The 22168-nt window shown below is 37.3% G+C and overlaps 1 protein-coding gene and 1 long non-coding RNA gene across 4 annotated transcripts in view; one reads left to right on the top strand and one right to left on the bottom strand.

Moving 5' to 3' along the window:
* Window positions 1–11355, top strand: part of LOC103470836 (uncharacterized) — an 11931-nt gene extending 576 nt beyond the window's left edge. Inside the window, exons 1-3 of one of the 3 annotated variants that reach the window (XR_534537.2) lie at window positions 610–1222; window positions 4731–4878; window positions 8626–11355. This is a non-coding gene — a long non-coding RNA (uncharacterized LOC103470836). Of the gene's footprint in view, window positions 1–609; window positions 1223–1259; window positions 2922–4730; window positions 4879–8625 lie in introns of those variants that run through there. The other 2 variants (XR_534538.2, XR_001777024.1) reach the window with 2 other exon arrangements.
* A 3102-nt stretch (window positions 11356–14457) lies between these two features.
* LOC103470826 (interferon regulatory factor 2-binding protein 2-B-like) lies at window positions 14458–20053 on the bottom strand. The gene is made up of 2 exons (XM_008419505.2): window positions 19080–20053; window positions 14458–17693 (listed from the first exon to the last, which is right to left on the bottom strand). Exons 1-2 carry the CDS (start codon window positions 19777–19779, stop codon window positions 17029–17031), a joined length of 1365 nt encoding a protein of 454 aa, XP_008417727.1. The 5' UTR covers window positions 19780–20053; the 3' UTR covers window positions 14458–17028.
* Window positions 20054–22168: the final 2115 nt, after the last annotated feature.

Raw genomic sequence — 22168 nt, 5'->3', positions numbered from 1 at the left:
TATATAAGGGTTCTTCTACATCATACCAACAGGGGGAGACACAACCCAAAAAGAACCTCATAGTTTGTCTCTTAAATTAAAGTCTTTTAAAACAGTTTAAGTCAGGGGTGTCCAAAGTGTGGTCTGGGGGCCATTTGTGCCCCTTGGACTGATATTTTGTGGGCCCCAATTGCAGTTCAAGAATGATGCATATTTGTCCACTGAATATTTTACTTTTAATCAAGGTGAAATTATTAGAGACATAATTTTCCAACAATGTTCTCTTTACAATCTAGCTTGCATAAGTAGAACCTGGCCTCTACAGGGACTTTTACTGTAAGGACAAAAGATCATTTATTAGACTCAGCTAAATAAAGCCAGCTTTTTAAAAGTGACTCACATCCAGTTCAACCAAATTCAAAAGAATTTTAAACCTATCAATCAATCAATCAATCAAGTTTTTGTTTGTATAGCATATTTCATCAACCAGGCAGTTTGACATGTATTGACTATTGTATTAGTTCTTTTATCAGAAATGTTCTTCAGGTGACAGAAGGCTGACTTTGTCAACTGTCTTTATGTGGCTCAGGTCCATCACTACACCCAGATTTCACACCTAAAAGTTCAAAGATAATAACTTCAGTTTTGTTTCTGTTCAGCTGGAGAAAGTGATGGCAGTGTCTCTTGATCCTACAAAAACAGTCAGGCACTTTTATTTGCTTGATCTTATTTATTTTTCTTGGCTCTTGATGTTTGACTATAATTTTGCCCCATGTGACAAAAGATTTGGACACACCTGGTGTCTGGTTTCAGCTGTGAAATCTCCAAGTTTTCAAGTCTATGAGGTGGCAAAGTTTTGTCTGCATGCATCACTAATCCATCCATGAACCATTCTTTGAATCATTCTTTGAACTGTTCTTTGAACCATTCTTTGAACTGTTCTTTGAACCGATTCATGGACCGTCAGTAGTACCAGGCATTGTGGAACTGGCTAAGTCTGTTCCATGATTGGCTTTTTGTCCTCCCATCACTCCCTGTTGCTATCAGAAATGCTGAGTTGACCCTCTTTTTTTCAAAGGCCCCAGCCCTGCGCTCACCCTCCCAACCAGAACAGTTTGCGGCATCCTATTATTCCACATAGTTGTTTTTACATCCTGGCTGAACTTTCCTGTGTGAGAGGATCATATATGTGTGTCTGCAAGGACACCAGGGGCATAACCTAACAAATGTGTGGGGTCAATTGGTAAGGATTTCTCTCTCTTCCGTTCTTTGTGTGTACGTAGAAACAAAGTTGTGTACTGACTTGACAGATGGAAGTGATGGAGATGAAATGCGACTTCTTCTAACCAGCTGGCTAAATCTGGATTTTGTTGAAGTGTATTTTGTTCTGTTTTAGCACTTAGATAAGCAAATTTTAATATTAGACAAAGATTATATTTAGGCCACACCAACTTTGGTGTACATGGGGAAAGTAATTGCCCTCCATATCTACTGATTGCTTGTCTTTTAGAGCACCATGGGAAACTTTTGTGCTTTTTTTATTGGGTAATTGTTTGAGTTCAGCTAAATTGGAAGGTTTTTAAGATTACTTTATGTTGAGGTGGATTTGCTATTTTGCTAAAGATTATTGTCCTGCTGTGTTACTTAATGTGCTTCAGGTTAAGGTCACAAATTAATGAATAGTTTTTTCAATCAACAAGTCATCCTGGTTATCCTATTCACATTGAAATGCTTGAGTGTCGACATTATATTTTTCTAATTTGCTATCTTAGGTTTATGCCAAATGTAATCTTTCAGAAAGTTAATATTTTTTCAAAGAGTTTGGGACAATCAAGTTCTCCTCACCAATGGTTGCCATTTTTCTAATTTGCATAGAAATGCCTTTTTAACACTTAATGACTTTGTTTCTCTTCTGTTATTGTTTGGGGGATTTTTTTTCAATCGCAGTCTGATGTGTTGCTTTTGAAATATTTTAGTCTACTTTGTGTCGTAAAAGAGGTTCTACTGAAGTTATTTATTGATCTAAACCTGCCCGGTTGTAGATAGGAAAACTGCACCTAAAAATTGGACCAATCAAACTTAATTAATGTCAGAATAAGTGGGCGATTATATTTCTACAAAGGTCTGGATAACTTTTTTGAAACTCTAAAAACGTATTTATAGTGGGAAAGCGCTGCTAAAATGACGAAATGAAGAAAATTCAACTGTAAAAGCTTTGAATTATGGATCCGAGACGGTGAGTCGCTGAACTTGATCCTTTTGTTTAGATTGTCAAATAAGAAGGTGGGCTAGGAAAAGGGAATGAAGCAAAACTGAATATTCACAAGAAGAAGACAAAATTTAATTTAAAATTGTTTTCTTCAGGAAAACAAATGATCAATTTGTGAGAAGAAAAAGGTTTCAGGGAGATAGTTTGATGAGGTTTACACAGGAGTCAAAGAAAGGGAGGGAGTGAGCGGGGGTAGCAGGTTCAGCGACACAAACAATGTTACCCTCGCTACATTTCACATCAAGCCCAGCAGGCGACAACAATGGCATCAGCAAGGCCCTTCCATCTCTAAACATTGCCAGATTTCTCTTTGGCTGTTTTCAGTGTGCATTACAATAAAAGGGAGGTTTTTCTGTTTTTTATTGTGCTCAGCAGGTAACAACTCTTGCAAATACAAAGGTTGCGGCTGCAGCAACTTGGCAACCAGCTGCCAGTAAAGTACAGTGCTTTGAAAAAGCGTTTCCGATTGCTTTTGTATTTGCTTCCTTATCACATTTTAGATAATCAAGTGCATTTTAATGTTACATTCAGATGTCCTAACTTAATACAGAAAGCTCTTTTCAAATAACGATTTCCAATGCAGTTTGATCAATTGTTGAAAATTATTACCTCCTACATAAAATAAAAACTCTTGAAATTAGCAGCGACCACAAAGTTTTGGCTAAAGTTACCGGTGAGTTTTTTTACATGACTTTTCAGAAACTGTGACCCTCAAAACTTTTTGAATTTAGCCACTTTGGCAGACTTTACAGCATTTATCATTTTGAAGTAATTACTTTTGCCACTCCAAACCTTTTGTGCATTTTTTGGGCTTGCTGATGCTTTAGATCATTTTTCTCAGTGCTTGAGATAAATGTCCAATTTTCACTTTCATTCAAGTGTTATTTAATATATGACTCATGTCCTGTTTTATGCTTATCCTGTGAATTGTTTTATGTTCAGTTCTATGTATTTAAGTGTTTTTTAAAAGATAATTTTATTTGATGTGGTTGACTGTTCTGTTTGTAATTCAGCTTGAAAAGAGCTTTACAAATTAAATGTATTATTATTACCTTTTACCCAAAACTTTTTTCCTCTTCCTAATGGTTTTAGAAAAATATTTTACTGACTCTCAGCTGGATGGTGTGTCGTTACATTTTTGCCATAAAACTAAAATTCAGCATATCAAAACAGAACAATGGTAAAATGAGCCTTTGTGTTCTGTCTGGTTGTATACTTGTTTTTCCGTTTTTGTCCAGTCTCTTTCTGTTGAATCAAAACTGACTTGAGTCGAGGTAAATGAGGTTTCCAGTGCTTGAATGTGGCTACAGATGGATTGAAACCTCCTGGAAGAGTTGCTGAAGCCATTATGGAGTTATTTTGGAAATGTTCCATTGCTCCATCTTTATCTTCATTTGGCCAGATTGGCTCACATTTTGGTTCCTGAAATCTTAGAAATGTCTTTGTAGAGTTTCCTAGAGTGATTCTGACTGTCTTCTTGTTATCATTTAGCCTATATTGTTTGAAAGATTATTGTTTGTACAGGTTTGGTAATAATCCTGTGTGGTTGGTGAAACTGGTCTAAAAAATTACAACTTATGATTTTAGAAGGCGGCAGATATGTTTCTACATAGTACCAGATTAGTTTGGAAAGCTTTATTCCTTTCAACAAAACCTACATTCGAAAACTGTTAAATGAGATGGGGATTGCCTTTAAAATATGGATAGCAACTGTATAAATTAATTTTAAGTGATAATTGTATTAAAATTTCAAAGAGGCGCCCAAGTCCATCTAAAAGCTACAATCCAGCAGCTCTTAGATGGTTCTTTTCTCCAACACTTCTGAGTCTAATATCCAAACCGTCATGAACCGTTATAAACAGCCATACTGTATTTATAGCAGACAATGTACAGCATTTAATCCACTAAACTTTGACCACAGAAAGTAAATTACCAGATTTGATAACACAGTCACTTATTATACTTATTAGCTTATTAATTGTAAACATTGGTCAACTTTCCTGGTGTTCAAGAATACATTCTCTCTGCATTTGTGAAGAATATTCACATATTTAAAAAACTAAAGGAAGAGAAAGGCAAATACATAAGAGCATATATATTTTTAAAATTTAATTTCTGATAGAGCTCTCAGAAACAGAAATTTAATTGAATACCTCTATGACAAACAAGCTGTTGCATTTGTGGATGAAACCTGTAGAAGAACCAACAAAATGTTATTGAATGTGTTTGGATAATGTTGGGAAATCTGAATGTGCACAAAAAGTTCAACATAATTAACTTTTCTTCCTTGCTGGAAGAGCAACTACCTTTATGTATGAGTGAAAATATGAAAACTATAGTGAATTACTTTGCAGAATACGTATAACTGGACATGATTATATTGTTGCTGTATTAAAAAGTTGTCTTATAAATTGCTTGAATGTGGATTTAAGAGGTTAGGTATTAGATACGAGTGATTGCCTGTGATTTCTTGTTCCGGCAGGTTTCCCAAAGGGACTCTACTGAGAAGCTGGCTCACCAAGTCACGGCCCAGATTGCTGCTGCTGATTGCAGGGTTAAAGAGGCCCCAGGTGACCCTCATGAGGAGGAAAAGGATGAAGCGCACAAAAGTAGCAAAGGCCACGTAAGCGGTAAATATGATTTATGTTGCATGATGAAACGCAGAAGTCCATACTAAGAAACCCAGGTGAAAAAAAGTATACTTTAGTATACTTAAAACATACTTAAATTTGTGAAAGTATACCTTAAGTATACTAAATATTAAGTGTACTACCTATAAGTATATCTGAAGTATACTAAAAATACACTTGTACCAATTTCGAAATTAGAACTTTAAACACACTTAAACATAATTGTACCAAAATACGCTTTTAATATATTAGATAAAAGTATACTTTTAAGTGAACAAAATATGAATGAATATGTATGAATTTTTAAGTGCCTTAATAATCTGTTACTATTTATTAAAATTGCATACAAGAAAAAAAGGATAATCATGATGTAATTTTTAAGTATCCAATCAATTTTCAGACGTGTGATGTAAAACCTGTAAGTCACCGGCATTAGCTCCAGTTCAGACTCCAGACCAGATGGTGGCGGTATTTCACACTTTCATTTTTTTTTAAATCCCATAAAGAGAAGAAAAAACTTGGACACAGGGAACAGACGCTGTTCAAATTCGCCATTTTTACTCGCATAATATTGCCTTAAAAATAGAGAAAGCCTTGACAGTAGTTACTAATTTTGGTAAATTCAAGCTGGTGACGTCCTAATCCGAGTTAGACGACAACACAACGGGACAACAACCGATGGAAATTAAATGTGTGTCAGAAAAGGAGCCCGAAGGGATGAAGGCTGCTAAGTGTTGCTAGCTGGTGGTAAGTTTGCTTATTAATTATCTTCATTTAATTATAAACAGTGCAGTAAAGATATATAACTTACTTTGGTTTCTTAAATAATTTATCAATTTTATTGTGACTATTGTGTGTATGATTATTACTATAGCAATCATTCAGCTTCATGTTATAACTGCATGGAGGTTGTTTGTTGCGACTTCTACTTTAATTCATAAACTAACCTCATTTTAATTAAGCTCCATAAGACAGAGAGACTTTGATATTGTGAGGTGGTGGTTGTTCATCAATGATTTTATCTTCAACATATGTTTGCAGTCTAACTAAGCAAATGAAGATGAAAGAGGAAGCCAGAGAAATCGGATGTTAGAAAACCTAAAGATTTTCTGTCTCAGAAGAAGCTCTGACTCCACCAGATCACCAACCAGCTCTGAGGATGAACCTCCACATCGTCTTCATGATGTAAGTTTGTTTTTTCAATGAGGAACTAGCTACATTTTCAACAACAAAAACTGATGTGTTACAAACACTAAGTGCTTAATTAACATGATTTGATGACCCCACTAAGGGAGAAGGGTGTCAAGAAAATGGATGGATGGAAAGAATTTTTCTCTTCTTGTTAATCTAACATTTATCTTTCTTTTTTTTTATTTGTTGTTGACTTTCAGGACCCTGTGATGGACTGGTGACCTGTCCAGGGTGAACCCTGCCTCTCATCTGATGGCTGCTGGAGATGGGCACCACCAGCCCCCTCGCTACCCTGCAAGGATCAGTGTGTTCAGATCATGGATGGAAAGATTTTAAGGTAGTTTGTCTCTGTTTCCACCCCAGGCATTCAATCATCATCAGTTCTTGTGATGTCACATACATGGCGAGTACAAAACGTCTTAAAATTGTAAGTATTATTTTTTTATTTGCCATTTTTCTGTTCTCTTTAAATACAAATGCTTTCTGTGTTTAATTGCTCTATTGTTCTTTTTTGTAGGTTTCTATAAGGTGCAGTGAACGGGAATGTTCTGTCGTTGATCCTCCCTTTCATGTTTTATTGTCACCCTTAAATTTTCATGCTCATGTGTTCACTTTTGATGTGTAAACTGATAATTTATGTAAAGTTCATAAAGTTGTGAGTAAAATTGGACAATTTTAAAATGTCGGTAATAAAACAAAATATTTTAATTACCTTGAGCATGTTGTGTAATTAATCTTTCCATGTAATTTTAGCCTAAAACAGTGTGAGTACTGTAGTGTAGTTATGCATGTCATGTACAAAATAGGTACATAGGAGTAAAGACTTTCTCGAGTAATTAAAATTGTAGTTTATTATCAATGGCAGGAAATCAAAAATAAAAATTAAGTGTAATTTAAATACATTACTAATATATTAATACTATATATAAAATATATTTGAAGTATATTAAATATATATTTTTAGTATAATTCTGAGACAGAATTATTACACTCAAAATATTATATTTTGATATAATTATTATAATAAAGCTCTGAAATATTATATTTAAAAAGTATACTCTAAGTACACTTGAAGTTGTTCAAAAAAAGTACTTATAGTATACTAAAATATACTATTAGTTGTAATTTAATACTCTTTAAATACTACTAAAGTATACTAAGCACAAAATTAGTTGTTCCAAAATAGTACAGTTTAAGTACATTGATAAAAGTATACTAAAGTATGTTAAAATTTAGTATACTAAAGTATACTTTTTTCCACCTGGGAATATATCCACAAACTAAAAAAAAAAACTGGCTAAAAAGAGGGAAACATGCCCAACTTTACAATTTCTTTTTTGGACTTCCTTAATTCTTTTCTCTTTATAGATGCATTTATTTCTGCAGTAAAGTAAAATTAAATGTAAATATATATTTTGGATTTCATGATTAATTTGTTGTACCTTATTTCAGTCAAATTAGTATTGCTAGCATTCATGACAGATTACATGGTACCCTCCACACTTATTTACATTAAAATTTGCACTTTATTGCTCTAGCGTTATCTAACATTGAAAACTAAGAACATTTTTGTGCACATTTTTTGTTCATAGAATTATTATATCAACAAATACCTTCTTTTGTTTGTTTTGTATTTGTTTGTTTTTACTAAATGAGCACTATACTTGAAAAAACATGCCCCAGATTTAGTTTACTTGCCCCACCAGAAGATTCAGATTTGATTTTACTCTAATATAAATGTAAGCAGGCCAGTAAACCACAGACAGGAATGCGCATACAGCTGGATTATTTCAAGGATTTGTCTATGGAACGTAACTCCAAATTATTCACAGAAATGACTGGAAAATTGACAGATTCTCTGAATTTTTTCACCTATGGGCAAAACTAAAATGTTATCAAGAAAAAGCAGCTGGGAAACTAGAATCCAGGAGCGCCATTTGTTTTCCTCGGTGCTGATTGGCTGAACCCCTAAGACGGTTGATGCTGGCTTTTCTGGTAGTGCTAAGTCGGTTTCTACGACGTGTGATAATACATATTACAGTATGTTTAATGTTTGAAATATTGAAACAGGTAGTATTAAGCGTTTTTAGAGCAATTATCAAGTGTTCGCTGATTTCAGCTAAATTGTAGATTCTTAATCCGGTAAAACCCCGGGGATCCAGTATATTCTGCTCTGAATTTATTTCAGTGGTTTCATTGAGGAACAGCTGCATGCACATCCACAGTAGCCTCTCCAGAGTTACAGTGGAATAAATTGAAATTTGTTTTGTAACATGACAAATTGTAAAAAAACGTATCAAGGAAAACATTTTTATGCTGATACGATTCTGCTCTTGCCCAAAATTCTACCCAAACATCAAACAGGACGTTTATTTTGTTAACAAATATGCCTTGCTTACACCTAAAACTAAACTTTTAGTCTCAATTGTAATGCCTCTTTCTCCTGTAGCTTGCTGTTTGAATTGATATTTTTGCTTTTTGATCATTTCTACCTGCTGCCATTTTGTTTTCATGCAAACAAAATGGCAGACTTAAGTGTTCACTCTTTTCTTCCAGAACCTGCAGCCGAATGCCCCACTTCTACTGAGTTCTTGACAGTGCGGAGTTGCTTATGGAAATCAAAGGAAAGGACAACCTTTGTGGAGCATAAATGCTCCAAAAAGAACTGAAATGCTAAACAAAAGGAAGACAGAAAACGAACTGAAGAGATTGAGATCTCCAGACTAAATCAGAAAGCTTTCTTGACCACCCACTTCTGTTTTGACTCATTGGTCACTGTACTGACTGTGACTGTACATCTTTCCTATAGATGTGTTGGCAGATCGCCCCCACTGCCGTTTTCCTAGTTTAACTCTATCTGGTTTGAGTTCGTAGGCAGCTCAAACTAGTTACTGATTAAACTCTGTATGTTTAACCCACCACTGTCTCACATTCTTCAGTCAATGCTTTCCAAATAGCAATTACTTCACTGCATGATAATGCTTTGCATACCAGTCACTACAACTAATACTGCTAATACTACTACCACCAGGCCTGATAACTAGGAGAAGATTAACTTATATTTACCATTTTGTGCTTGAATCTTTCTTCTTTCATATTCTTCCCCTGCTGTCTCTTCCATATTATTATTTTTATTATTTTTATTTTACTTCACCAGGGTGCAGATAATCCTTCTATAGAAGGCTAACAGTGACACAAATCTCCAAAATTAATGTTATTTAATTCATTGTTACTAATACCAAATCAACCTTCCTTTGAGGCAGCTTAGCTCCGCCCCTTGACAATTTTTTAAAAATTCCACTAAAGTGGGCGGAGTCAAGTTACACAAAGGGGCGTGGCTTTATGCAGGGATGAGTGGAAGGGGTTAAGCAGAGCAATGATCAGAACAAGAGAAAACACTTTTGCAAATTTAATGATTTTGTAACTATATTTATAACTTTTCAGACCCCTCTAGCAACTTTATTTTCAAAAAAGCGACTAATGACAAATGTATAGACTTTTTTCTCCGTTATTGGAGACTTTTGAGATAACAGATGAAATGTCTAACACAGTGGAAAGGAGTCCTATTCCAACCTGTTTTCACATCTGTAAATTAAATACACGTGCAAAACTGAGAAATGCTAATTGATCAATAATCACACTCTTACAATTCCAATTACTGACCAACCCGGGGCATCTTTCTGACTGAGATTCTTTTATATTTAAATGCAGTACTCTAAAATAGACATCCACCAAACTGTAACATTGTAACCAATAAGAAATGTTATTGGTTACAGTTGCAACTGCTGGACTGCAGTTGCAACTAGTCAACCCAAAGAGGGCAGCTCTGAGACAATTTTAGGTCAAATGTTGCAGAATTAAACAAATTTAGATGAAAATGTAACAGAAAAGACAGCAATTTATAAAGCTTATGTAAAAAAAAAAAAGAAAAAAAAAATGATTATTTGGAGTTTTGTTATTCTTGAAATATGCAGCACTAGACACATTACAATTTTCACACTGATGGGCCTTTTTCATGTATTAAATTATGGCACTTTTGAATTCCCGTACAGGATGGTTGATCATAACATTGTGTTATATGCTTAGATTTGGCCGACTTTCCTTTAGCTGTTGAGATTCAGCAGATTCTTCATTTTATTTAAATCTGTTCACCTTCAGCTACAGATCCAAACATTCAGATCATTCAAACATTTCCTATTGAACCTGTTCTAAAAACAACTGCCTCTAGTAAATATACAAAACATATTTTTGACAAAACTGCTGTTTCTGTTATTAGAACAAAGAACATAAAGATGAGAAGCCAGTTATCCTGGATCTGGAATAATTCAGTTTGTTGCCCCTTTTGGTTGCCATGACTACTAACATTACTAATACTAATACTAATACTAATACCACTTATGCTGCTTCTGCTACTATTTCTAATCAAAATAATAATGATAAAGAAAAATAATGCCATAGTGTATGCAAAAAAAAAATCAAAGATGTTAATGGAAATATGTGCATTGCATGCACTCAAAAGATATTTGATCTTTAAGGTTGTTGTTTTTGTGAAATAATTGTTTTTTTCTCTCTTTTATTTATTCCTCAAAGGAAATATATCACAAGAAAATATAAAGTTTTAATTCATTTAAATTTTGTTTTAACAATTTGTACCAAAACAAAGAATCGTTACTCTTACAATTATCAGACTGCATGTCAATAATTGAGGTTAGTAATTTGTTCTGCCTTGTTAATTGGGATAGACCATGCATTTTTGATTTGAATAAAGAAATGAGATGCTCACACAGATTGGGATGATGTTTTAAGCTCAGATTGATATGCTTACACTCTTTTATTTCTCTTATGATGAAGCTACTTTCATCTGGAAGTGGAAATATTAAATAAATTAAATTAAAATCTTTGTGTAATGAAAGGTATTTTAGGCATTTATTCAGACTGGTAAGTAAAATAATCTTAACTGCTGTGACTTCAGGAGGATCTCACTATCCTTCATTCTCCATGTCATCTTTTGTGCTGCAACTATGACTAACTTGAATAAAAAGTGACAACAGAATAAATTGCAGGCCAATTTTGCTTCTCTTCTAAAAAAATATAGAATAATTCATGTAGTTCTGTTACATTTCTGTTCACAATAAGGCTGAAAATAAATGAAAGAATTTGGAAATGCATATCAGAAATCTGCAGTTAATGCAAAGGCACTGTGAAGATCTATGAAATGTAAATGTTTACTATGTTTACTCTGTTCTTTTCCTCTTATGCCAAATAAATTGATTTTTTGGAGGTGTGGACATTCTCCATAATTTATGAAACATTTCCACATGGAGAAGTTACTGTAAAATAAATAATATCAGTTTAAATGACTCCAGATAAACAAAATAGCCTCTTGAGACTCAATATTTAGTTCTCCAGTTTAAATCCGCAGCATCATTTTGAGGTTTCACACGTTTCAATGCTAATGAAATTATTACCTTCCCTTTATTTATATAGCACAGATTCTCAGTGTCAAGGCATGTAAAACAATTTGATCCAACCGATTCAGATACTCTTGCAATTTTTACTCACCATTATACAAAACAGCAATTAAGCAAAGTATACTTAAGTGTAGAGCGCCCTCACTTTATAATAACCCACCAGCAGATCTTTTTGGAAAACATTTAAACATTATGTTGATTTGAAATAGGATGAGATTGGCTGCATCTTATAAATATGTGTTGTATTTGACATTTTTATTATTCTGACCGTTTTTAATTTTATGCTGTCATAGGGGGGGATGATAAGACCATGGGTCTTATCAGGCCACAGACCTCACTTGCCCCCCTCTAGGAGCGCACCTGCACATTCAAGCTCTTTTAATATTAGAACATCTCCTGGGTGCAAACTTGACATGAACTCCTTGAACAGGATCCAAAATACAAGTCTGACCTGGACCTGGGAAATGCTTAAAAAAGTAAATTCAGGACTTTAATCAGCAATAATTGACAGTTTCTTACAAATCTACAGTTTTTGGCAGACATTTACTCATCTGTGGCCAATTTCTTTCCCCCTTTCATCTCCGATGACTGTAATTTTCCATCCTACCATTTCCATCCATCCATTTTCTTTACACCCTTGTCCCTCAGTGGGGTCGGGAGGGTTGCTGGTGCCCATCTCCAGCTAACGTTCCGGGCGAGGGGCGGGGTACACCCTGGACAGATCGCCAGTCTGTCGCAGGGCAACACAGAGACATACAGGACAAACAACCATTTACAGACACACTCACACCTAGGGGCAATTTGGAGAGGCCAATTAACCTGACAGTCATGTTTTTGGACTGTGGGAGGAAACCGGAGTACCCGGAGAAAACCCACGCATGCACAGAGAGAACATGCAAACTCCATGCAGAAAGACTGGGGCCGGGAATTGAACCCAGAGCCTTCTTGCTGCAAGGCAACAGCTCTACCAACTGCTCCACTGTGCCTACCATTTCTACAACCGAATAAATTTAACTGCATTGAATTTGCAATTGTAAATGGGCAGAGAGAAAGCAACAGGGACCAAAATGTTTGACTGTTGGGTTTCGGAAAAAATTTGAGATTTTTTCTGTCAAATTTTTAACTTTTGGAGCTCAAAAATATTAAAGTTTTTCCTAGAAGATTTCTGAAATTATTCTCAAAATTTATGAGTTTTTTTTCTTGTGAGTGTTTTAGACATTCCGAGCTCAGAAATCTAAAATTTTTTGGAGAAAAATTAATCTCAAAATTTGTGAGCTTTTTCCTTGTAAATTTTCAAGCTGGAGCTCAGAAATTTCCAAGTGTTTAGAAAACTTCATAGATTAATCTAAAAGTTATGAGATTAGTCTCAAAAGTTTTGTTTGTTTCTGGCAAATTCTCAACTTTTGGAGCTCAGAAATTTTAAAGTTTTTCCTAGAAAATATCTGAATTTAATGTCAAAATTTTTCTTGCAATTTGTTTTTTACTTTTGGAGCTCAGAGATCTGAAAAATCTGAAATTAATTTCAACATTTCTGAGTCTTTTCCAGACTGTTTTTTCTGGAAAATTTCTGAGATAATCTAAAACCTTACAAGGTTGATCTAGAAATTTCTGGTGGTATTTTCTTTACATTTTTCATACTTTGGATCTCAAAAACTTTTTCTAGAAAATTTCTGAGATTAGTCTCAAAATTTTTTGACCAAAATTTACTCCTTTTTTAAAATTATTTCTGGCCATGGTTAGGTCCTCTTGTCACTTACCGGTAGGAATCCAAATAAATTTATATTCACGATCCCAACGCAACGTTTACACTCTCACGTGAAAATAGCTGTGCATAGCTTCAAAAGTACTACAACCATACATCTTTGAGAATCAGAACCAAAAGTAATGTCGCAAGTGGTTTCTTAATGGCAAGTCAACAACCAAGCTCTTTTCCAGTAGGTAAAAACAACTGACTGAACATACCAGAGCTCTGCTTGGGTTGCTAGGCAACAGCAGGGCTTGGCTGGGGTTGCTAAGTAACGGTGCAGTGGAATGTTACTTATAAGAAGGTTTTTGACAGAGGTGTGTAGAGTAGCTAATAATTGTACACAAATAAGACTACTTCAGCATATTTTACTCAAGTAAAAGAAGAAAGCAGCCATCCAAGAAATTACTCAAGCCGGAATTAAGCATCCAGAAATGTCACTTAAGACTATACCAATACTTCGTAATACAGTAACTCATGTAAAAGTAAAGCATAGTAAGAATACTCTTAAATAAATAACTGTGTAAAAACTCAACTGCTTATGTTCCAGACATAAAAGACATGAACTTCTTGCCAAAAACGGCTGGGTAGGTTTTTATTTTAAGAACTTGGGCTGTTTTTAGAAGTAGTTGTGACCCAAATGGCTGTATAAAAACGTGCAAAATGTGAATTTTGTATAATAGGTCTCCTTTAATGGGAGGCAAAAAGAAAAAATAAGTACACAGAAACGAGATAAAAGGGGGTAATGGAAGCAGATTTCTGATGAGGCAGCAGCATTAAAGAGCATAGGAACACTTTGGATGCTTTAAAAAACAGAGTTATATGGAAAAACCAGGCTGCTGAGTCAGCTGTCGCCTTAAGAGCGCTCCAGCAGACCGCCGTCGCTCTTTATGACATAACTGTTGTGGCATTTTCATTGGAATAATGGCACAAAACTCAATATGTGACAAGCCGACAGTTTCTTAAGCTGAATGTATTAGTCAGCAATGCTGAGGGAAAAAAGGAAGAAAACCTGCAAACTGAAATGAGAATATAAACTAAATCCTGGTATTACTGTATATTTGAATTATTAACAAATCACTTATGACTCTAGAATTTTTCTTTCATCACTGCTGATTCAGGCAATTCCTGGCTTCTCAAATACATTAAACAAATTAACTCACAGACACTTGATGTGGTATTAAAGATCTGAAATTGTATTTGGCTTTTATTCCCCATTAAACAAGTGCATACATTTACAGCTTGGAGCATATTTTATTGACTTTTTAATCAAGTGCTCAAATTAGTAATTTTCTAGTACGAAGAGCCGCTGTCTGATAAAAACACGAACAGATGTGATAGTGAATGAAAAGTACATACCAATTCATTAATTCAAGCATAAAAATAAACACAAACTATGACAAAATTAGGGCTGGGCGATATGGCTTGAGAATAAAATCCAATTTGAATCACTTTTGTTTACAAAAAAAAAAAATTACAAATATTCTACTCATAATTTGATGCTGATGCGTTTAAAAATTAAGTATTTCCTTACTTGTAAAACCAGTAGCAAGATGGTCAAATTTCTTCATTTTAATTTTCTCTCAGTTTTTGTGTAAGAGTTTTGCTAATACTACAAATTAATTCAGGAAACAACAGTGTTTTTTTTCTTGTAATATTACGACTTTATTCTGGTAATTTAAAAAAAGAAATTTTAAAAATTGTCCGAATATTTTGTAGTAGAGTTAAGTTGAATTTAAAGTCCAAATAAAAAGAAGTTGTAAAACATGCTTGTCAAACAAGATGGCGGCCTCAGGCGTTATCAGCGGCGCCTGACGTCAGCGTCGTCAGGCACCGCAGTTAAACCTGCTCCTTGGGTTTAACTACAGAAACCCAAGGAGCAGATAGGTGGAAAAAAAAATAATAAAAAAGCCAGATTTTCCAAAAATTAAAGCTGCAGAATGTAGCTTTTATAAAAAGCTTATTTTCTTTTTACACTGTTGAAACATTTGTTAAAATTGCCAAGATGTGGTGACAGTTTAGTATGAGACAGAAACAACCAATCACAGCCAGGAGGCGGGTCTTAGCGCTGTCAAGTACAGGATTGCTCTCTGCTCTGCTAGCAACTAGCAGATCCTGTTGTGAATACTAAGAGTTAGAAAACGATAAACGGTTTTCCTGTAATGGTAAGTTGTTTCTCCACTATTAGCACATTGAGTGGCATACATGAGAATGATTGACAGCGCTAAGACCCTGCTCCTGGCTCTGATTGGCTGTTAATTGTGCATCTCTTCAGACAGCAGTAGTAGCTCAACGAGGAGGTGGAGTAAATCAATCTTTTCACAGATTATCTGCCTCATGTTAACAGTTTTGATACACAAGTAAAAATATATATATTTTATAAAAGTTACATATTGCAGCATAAAATTGATTTATCACCCAACCCTATCCACCTTATTCCTGAGGGATTAACCGAGGAAACGATTATGGGTGTTACTTCCGGCGGCTAGTGGAAGTAGCAGTATTTCATTGAAATTTCTAGTTTATTTTGCTAGTCTATATTCATGATAGAAGTTACAGCTCCCTTTTTGGTTATAATACAATATTTTGTAAAACTTGTTTAGGAACACACAGTCTGCTACCAGAGAGCTGCTCAGTACAGACGATCATAATTGTGAGTTTCATTACGGGGAGCGACAGGAGCACGATCGTTACGTTTTGTAACGGAATGACCGTGAGTTAGAGCTGCTAGCAGCTCGTTTCTCTGAAGAACTGACAGTAATAAAGAGAAAAGCAGAGAAGCTGGTCAGAGATCTGAGCTGCAGGTTTGTGCCGACAGTATAAAACACCAGGAGTATACAACATTAGCTTGGTGTGATGTGAATTTTATTTTTCGTTTGAATTTAAAAAATAATAAAATTCATGATCTGAGGATTTATCATGATTGGGCCTGGAAAATTTATTTATAAGACAAAATCAAAAATCTGGGATTATTTAGTCCATCACAACCAGAACCTTGAGGTTCTCCGTTGCTGAAAATCATTGGAGAAATAACCGCAGCTGATGCGCTCCAGACCGTAATATGGAGAATCTCCCCACTGGACTAGAACCGAACTGAATCACACCTTAACCTGATATAGAGAGCAACTTCACACCATAAGATGCCCTAGTGGAGCTCGGGAAACTGTTGTGCTGTTCGTGGCTGTTCTCTAATAATCAGACCAGGTTTAGTTTGTGGCTGCAGCAGGTGTGTTTTGAAGGTGCTCCCAAAACAAAAGTGGTAGTTTTCATTGCCAAAAGACAGATAAGCAGACAAAAATAATTTGGCTAAACTTGAAGAGAGCCCAAACTGCTTTATGTGTGCTCATTTCATTGTGTGGACAAAAAGCCAACAGAAGAAAACCTTCATCTGCATCTGAAGCAACTGAGTCAGTGAAGTAGCTACATAAGCTATTGCTTCAAGTTGATCCCACCCCGCAATAGATGTAGGTTGCGGTAAACCAATATTCTCACATTTAAGCTTTGATAGCTGGTGTTCCCACATATTTTATAGCCTAAAAGCTCTCATAAAAGCCGGATAGCGAGTTGCTAACATGTAAACAAATGGCGTTTCCAGTTAGCGGCGGAAGTCGCGCCCATAATTTGCGCAAAGAATAATGGGGCGTAGGAATAAGGTGGATAGAACAAACTAAAACAGGTTCCTCGCATTAGATGTTGATAAATGGGTCAACTTGTCAACTGACTTGCACTGGACGTCGGGTAAGTTCAAGGATCTCTCTCTTTTTTCACCCTTATATCTGCAGCCAAGATGGTGGTGATCTCGCCCTGCATGAAGGCCCAGGGCACGTTGGAGCCAACCAGCGGGCACCGCTCCCCGCTCGGACAGTACACCTCCCCAGTGGCACCCTGCTGCCTGATGCTGTCGCACGAACAGGGGAAGCAGAACTTATGGGCGGGAACAGATGGGCACTGGACGAAGTGCGTGTCCTCCAGCCGCTCGTGGCACAGAGTGCAGCACAGCGGCGCGCCGCCAGGCGCCGCAGAGGAGTCTGAGAGGCTCTGTAGCGGCGGGGGATCCATGCCGCTGGATCCAGGGGGAGCAGACCCCTCCCTTTGAGGTGGTCTCCTCTGGGAAGAGGAAGAAGGTGACACGGGGCTGCTGCTGTTCAGCCGGGCAGCCGCCGCGGCGTCTTTGAGCGAGCCGGCGCTTCCTGCATTGTCGGTGGCATGGATGAGCGCCGCCATCGGTGACCGGACACTCTGTGAGGTGGCAGCTTCAGTAGGGTGGGGTGATGCAGCAGCTGAAAAGCTTGGCAGAGAAGATGAGGGCCATGGCTGACCCTCGCTGTTGCTCATCTTGGCGGCGCTGCCCTCACCTTCTGGCTCTGGGGAGGCTTTTCTCTTTGCAGGCCGACTTTGCTTCCCTCGGTCTGAAAAAGAAAATTCAAATGATTAATGGTGATATATTATGCTTCTTTGGACTAGTCAGGATAGCTCTATGCAATATACAAAACATATTCATTGTATTTGTTTTTGCATAAAATCATTAGAATGACATTTTAGTCTGCTCAGTTCTGCCTGGTTTGAGCTCCTTTCAGGATGAGCTGTTTTATGGCCTAATGTCACTTTAAATCCAAATAAGCTGCTGCTGGCCACGTCCCCAACTCAACTTTACACTCACAAGTGAAAAAGGCTGTGAATGGCAGAAGTTGAGTCTCCTGCACAATCAACAAGAACACAGCAAACGGTTTCTGGCTGGCAAGTCAACATCCAGAACACTTGACTTTTCCAACATAAAGCAGTAAAACCAGCTGGCCAAACTTGCTGGAGCGCCGCTTGAGTTGCTAGGCAATGGGGTTTCTCTGACTGGGGATGCTAGGTAATAGCGTATGCTAGGTGCCCCAAATGTGACTTACCATTGTAGAGGTTTTTGAAATTGATCATTTTCCAGACACCAAAAAACATTAACTTATTGCCAAAGAACAGCTGGGCGCTTTTCTAAGAGCTTGGGCTGTTTTTTAGAAGCAGTTGAGACCCAAATGGAAGCATAAAAACCTGCATAATGTGAATTTTGAATCATAGGACACCTTTAATAATAACAACATAGGTAACAGAGTCCATGCAGTTATGCCAACTCAAATTTAAGACTTTGTAAGATATTTTATGACCATTATAATTCAAATTTAAGACCCATATCAGAAATGCACAACAGAAATTGATATAATTTATTTTTCAGAGGATAAAAGGTGGAAGTTTTTTGTGGCTCTTGGCAGCAGCTTTGTGCTTCTCACACAGCTAGATAGCTGGCTAGTTAGCTAGCTAACAAGTATTAGCTGGTTGTTACCTCATGAGTGAAGATGTCTGCATGGACTCAAACTTTTGTCTGATAGAAAACAACAGACAAAAACTCTACATAGAATGTAGAAGATTTAATAGTCCTGCTATTTAAATTGCTTAAAATTTAAAAAGACAAGATTAAAAGGAATTTGCAAGTATACTATGTAAAAATGTTTGTTGTGTTAGCATAGTTGCAACATGAAGAAGTTATGACATATTTTGTTTAAGCTCACCATGTTCACAAACACATGCCAGCAGGCAAAGGCAGAAAAAAAATTATTCGTGATCAATCGATAGTTGAAATAATCGCCAGCTAATTAAGTTATCGATTAATCGTCAACAGACTCAAAACAAAGACGTTTGCTTTAAGAACAACATATTTGGTGCACTAATTGAGCTAAAACTGTACCAAAAAAAGGTTAAAAATGCCTGTAAATACGTTTTATTCCAAATTCCTCGAGCATAAAACCAACTCCTACCTGTTTTTGAAGAAGTGGCGCCAGCCTCATACGCCATGATCCGCTGCATGGCAAACCGTCCGTCCTGAAGCGCCATCAGGTCCCTCACCGTTTTGCCTTTGCCTCCCCACTCCTTGTGGCTTTCCGACATGTCCGACATGCTGTCCGGCCTCTGTTTGTCCTTCAGCTCCTCGTGGCGCTTCCCGTGATCCACGGGACCCGAAACGACCAGACTCATCTGACCTGGACGGCCGTTAAGCGGGTGAACAGCGGAAATGCCGCCGTTAACCAAAGGCACCAGACTAGGAGGAACTGAGCTCGTCCTGCGGGAGTTGGAGAGCTCAGGTGGATCGTCGGATTTTGGATATCCGTTTGGGATGGGGAAGCCGTTCGTCTGCCTGCCCGCCGGGTACTCCACACCTAAACGGGGTGGCCTCTCAGACAGCGGGTATCGGTCTAGAGTTTGCGGCGGACGGGAGCCCGGGTCCGAGGCGTGGTGGGACTTCCCCGGGCCGGTAGAGCGGCCCTCCGGGAAGCCATGCACCCGTTTCAGCTGTCTTGTAGCCTCTATAACAAACTCGATTCGGTCGGCGCCCTCATAATTGACACATCCCCGGCAAACGGCCTCGGTAAAATCCCAGATGATTGCCCAAGGCATGCGGGGTAAATCGCACAAATAGCAGGACTGTCTTCTGGAGGCAGCAACCGCCGCGGAAGACATGTTGTAAAAGCCCCGGAGACAACGCAGAACTATCCAAAATGTCCGTCTGTTTGCTTCTCGCCGCTGGGAGACACAACTAAGCAGCTGTGAGATTCAGAGTCGTCAACGAGCAGCAGTGAAATACTCTCTTCGGGGCCATTGTTGCGGTGTCTGCTGCTCCTCCAAAGCGCGGCTCCACGCTTACTACTCAGCTCCAACTCCGAAGTAGAAACGTGACGTCAGCACGATCATCCGCTAACACCTTCTTTTCTTCTTCTGTTTACTCGTTTCTTCGACGACACCTCAGGCGCATGCTCAGTGTTGTTATCTATTGGTGCGCCTCATTTTATTCTTCGGCGAGCAAATCGAGAAAGGAGGAAACTTTATCCATCTGTCCAGCCACTGCTGCATGCCACGGAAGCCCCCTTTCAGAGATCCATCAGTGGGAGCTGCGAACCCATTCACTTTGACCATGACACCGATGAGTTGTTTTGGTGTAGAAAGTAAGGGATAACGTCAAAGAATCGACATAATATGATGCATTCCAGGCTGTGAGTGTAAACACTCATAGTTTATATTTCAGTGTTGCACATTTTGTTGACGGAGATTAGTGAGCTGATGAAATCAGATGAATTTGACAAATAATCTCGGGACTTGTCGTCCATTTCGGAGGAAAGCTCATCTCACTCCGCCTTTTTAGTATTCACTCCCGATTGATCCACCGGTGAACTGTTAAGGAATACACCCATTGTTAAGGAGACCGTTCAGCATCCCCTCCCCCACGCGAAACGGCAACGTCCAGAGGGTTTAATTTAAATAAATAAATATTGCATAGCCCTTTAAAATAACCACTAGGTTAACTATTCAGTCTTCAATGTCTTGTATAAAACTTTAATACATATTGATTGTTGAAGTTTGTGTTCCCTCCATTTTATTTATTATAAAATAGAATAGAATATGCTACATTGATCCTCAAGGGGAAATTGATTAGATATCAAATTAATTATCAAGTCAGATATTAAGTATATTTTACTGTACAATGTTGGATATGTCCCAACTAAACAAGAGTAATTCTTTTCCTCAACAACAATGAAGGCATGGTCCATCAACATTTAAATGGGGACAAAACATAGTTTTAATTAAAATTTTGTTCAAATTTATGACTCCAATTTGGACCCTGCTGAAGTTTTATGAACATATATTTAAATGTATTTTTTTTCTTAGTATTTTTACTATGCTGTACTTTTTTACTTTTCCTTGAGTAAAAACATGTTGAAGTCGTACTATTTTACCCACTTCTGCATGGCGGTGATGTCATAGTGGCAAAGAAAGGAGATAAGAGGAAAAGAAGACTCTTTGTTTCCTCTCACCTTACTTTACTTTAATCTCCCTTCCTTGTCCCAGTTCTCATTGCAGGCCTGCAGGAAAATGTCGGCCAGCTGCCAAGAGGGAGTGGCTGTGGAGTTGCACACAACTTTATTGTGCCAGAAAAATCCACTCAGGCTAGACAGAGGGACTTTTTACAAGTTCACTTTTTGTTTACACACCCTCTAAGATCCTCTCCCAAGTTGAGCTTCATAACTCAGCTTCTCTGGTTTAATGCTTGCCAACAACTCTACTGTCATGGCGGCAGAGAGAGGAAAAGAGAGGAAGGTGTAGATCGCCAAGTATGACTCAGTCCAGTTGGCCAGATGTGCCACATCTGCAGCCATGATGACGAGTCTGCGTGTTTCTGTGCAGCAGAAAAGTTCAAACACATTACAGAGATGTTTGAGATAGTCTGTGTGATGTTTGTCCAGGAGCAAATAGGCTTCTTAATAAAATTAATTAAAAAAAAAAAAAAAGATCACTGAGCACCTATTGTTTCAGCTGAGTTTCCTTAGGTGGAAAACTTTTTAAATAAACTAAATTCGACTGCATTATTTGATAACAACGATCAACAAGAAGTTTTTTTTTTTATTTAGCTACAGATGCTAAATAAAAAGGCATTTACTAAGAAAGTCTCTGAGTTGGCAACAGTGAGGTGACTATTGGTAACTGCAAACCCTCAGACATGACCTGGTGGGCCGGTCTGTCAGTAAAACCTCCTTTACGGGAAAGCAGAAGAGGACAGCGGTTGATTTTTAGACCTTTGCTGAGGTAGATAAGATATGGGGATAAGATTGGCTATCAATCTTGAGGAAGATCATCGATCTCACAAAATTAAGAAAATCTGCACCAAGAAATTGACTGGCATCACAAATCTGGAACAAACTTCCAGAAAGTTCCAAAAATAGAGGAGATACTGAGCTCTTTTAAATCGAGGCTAAAAACCCGCTAGATTAGATTTGCTTTTAAATCATAATAAATAAAACATTGACCAACATTTTGACGGCACATGATAACATGTAATTTCTACTACTGATTTTAC

Source organism: Poecilia reticulata, linkage group LG1 (genome assembly GCF_000633615.1).
Source record: "Poecilia reticulata strain Guanapo linkage group LG1, Guppy_female_1.0+MT, whole genome shotgun sequence".
In the NCBI taxonomy this organism is placed as follows: domain Eukaryota; kingdom Metazoa; phylum Chordata; class Actinopteri; order Cyprinodontiformes; family Poeciliidae; genus Poecilia; species Poecilia reticulata.
This window is presented reverse-complemented; position numbering and strand designations above follow the sequence as displayed.

Coding starts and splice junctions, on each gene's coding strand:
- LOC103470826 (XM_008419505.2), bottom strand. CDS start 19,779: ATGTCTTCCGCGGCGGTTGCTGCCTCCAGAAGACAGTCCTGCTATTTG. Junction 17,694..19,079: donor CGCCACTTCTTCAAAAACAG/GTAGGAGTTGGT, acceptor TTTCTTTTTCAG/ACCGAGGGAAGCAAAGTCGG.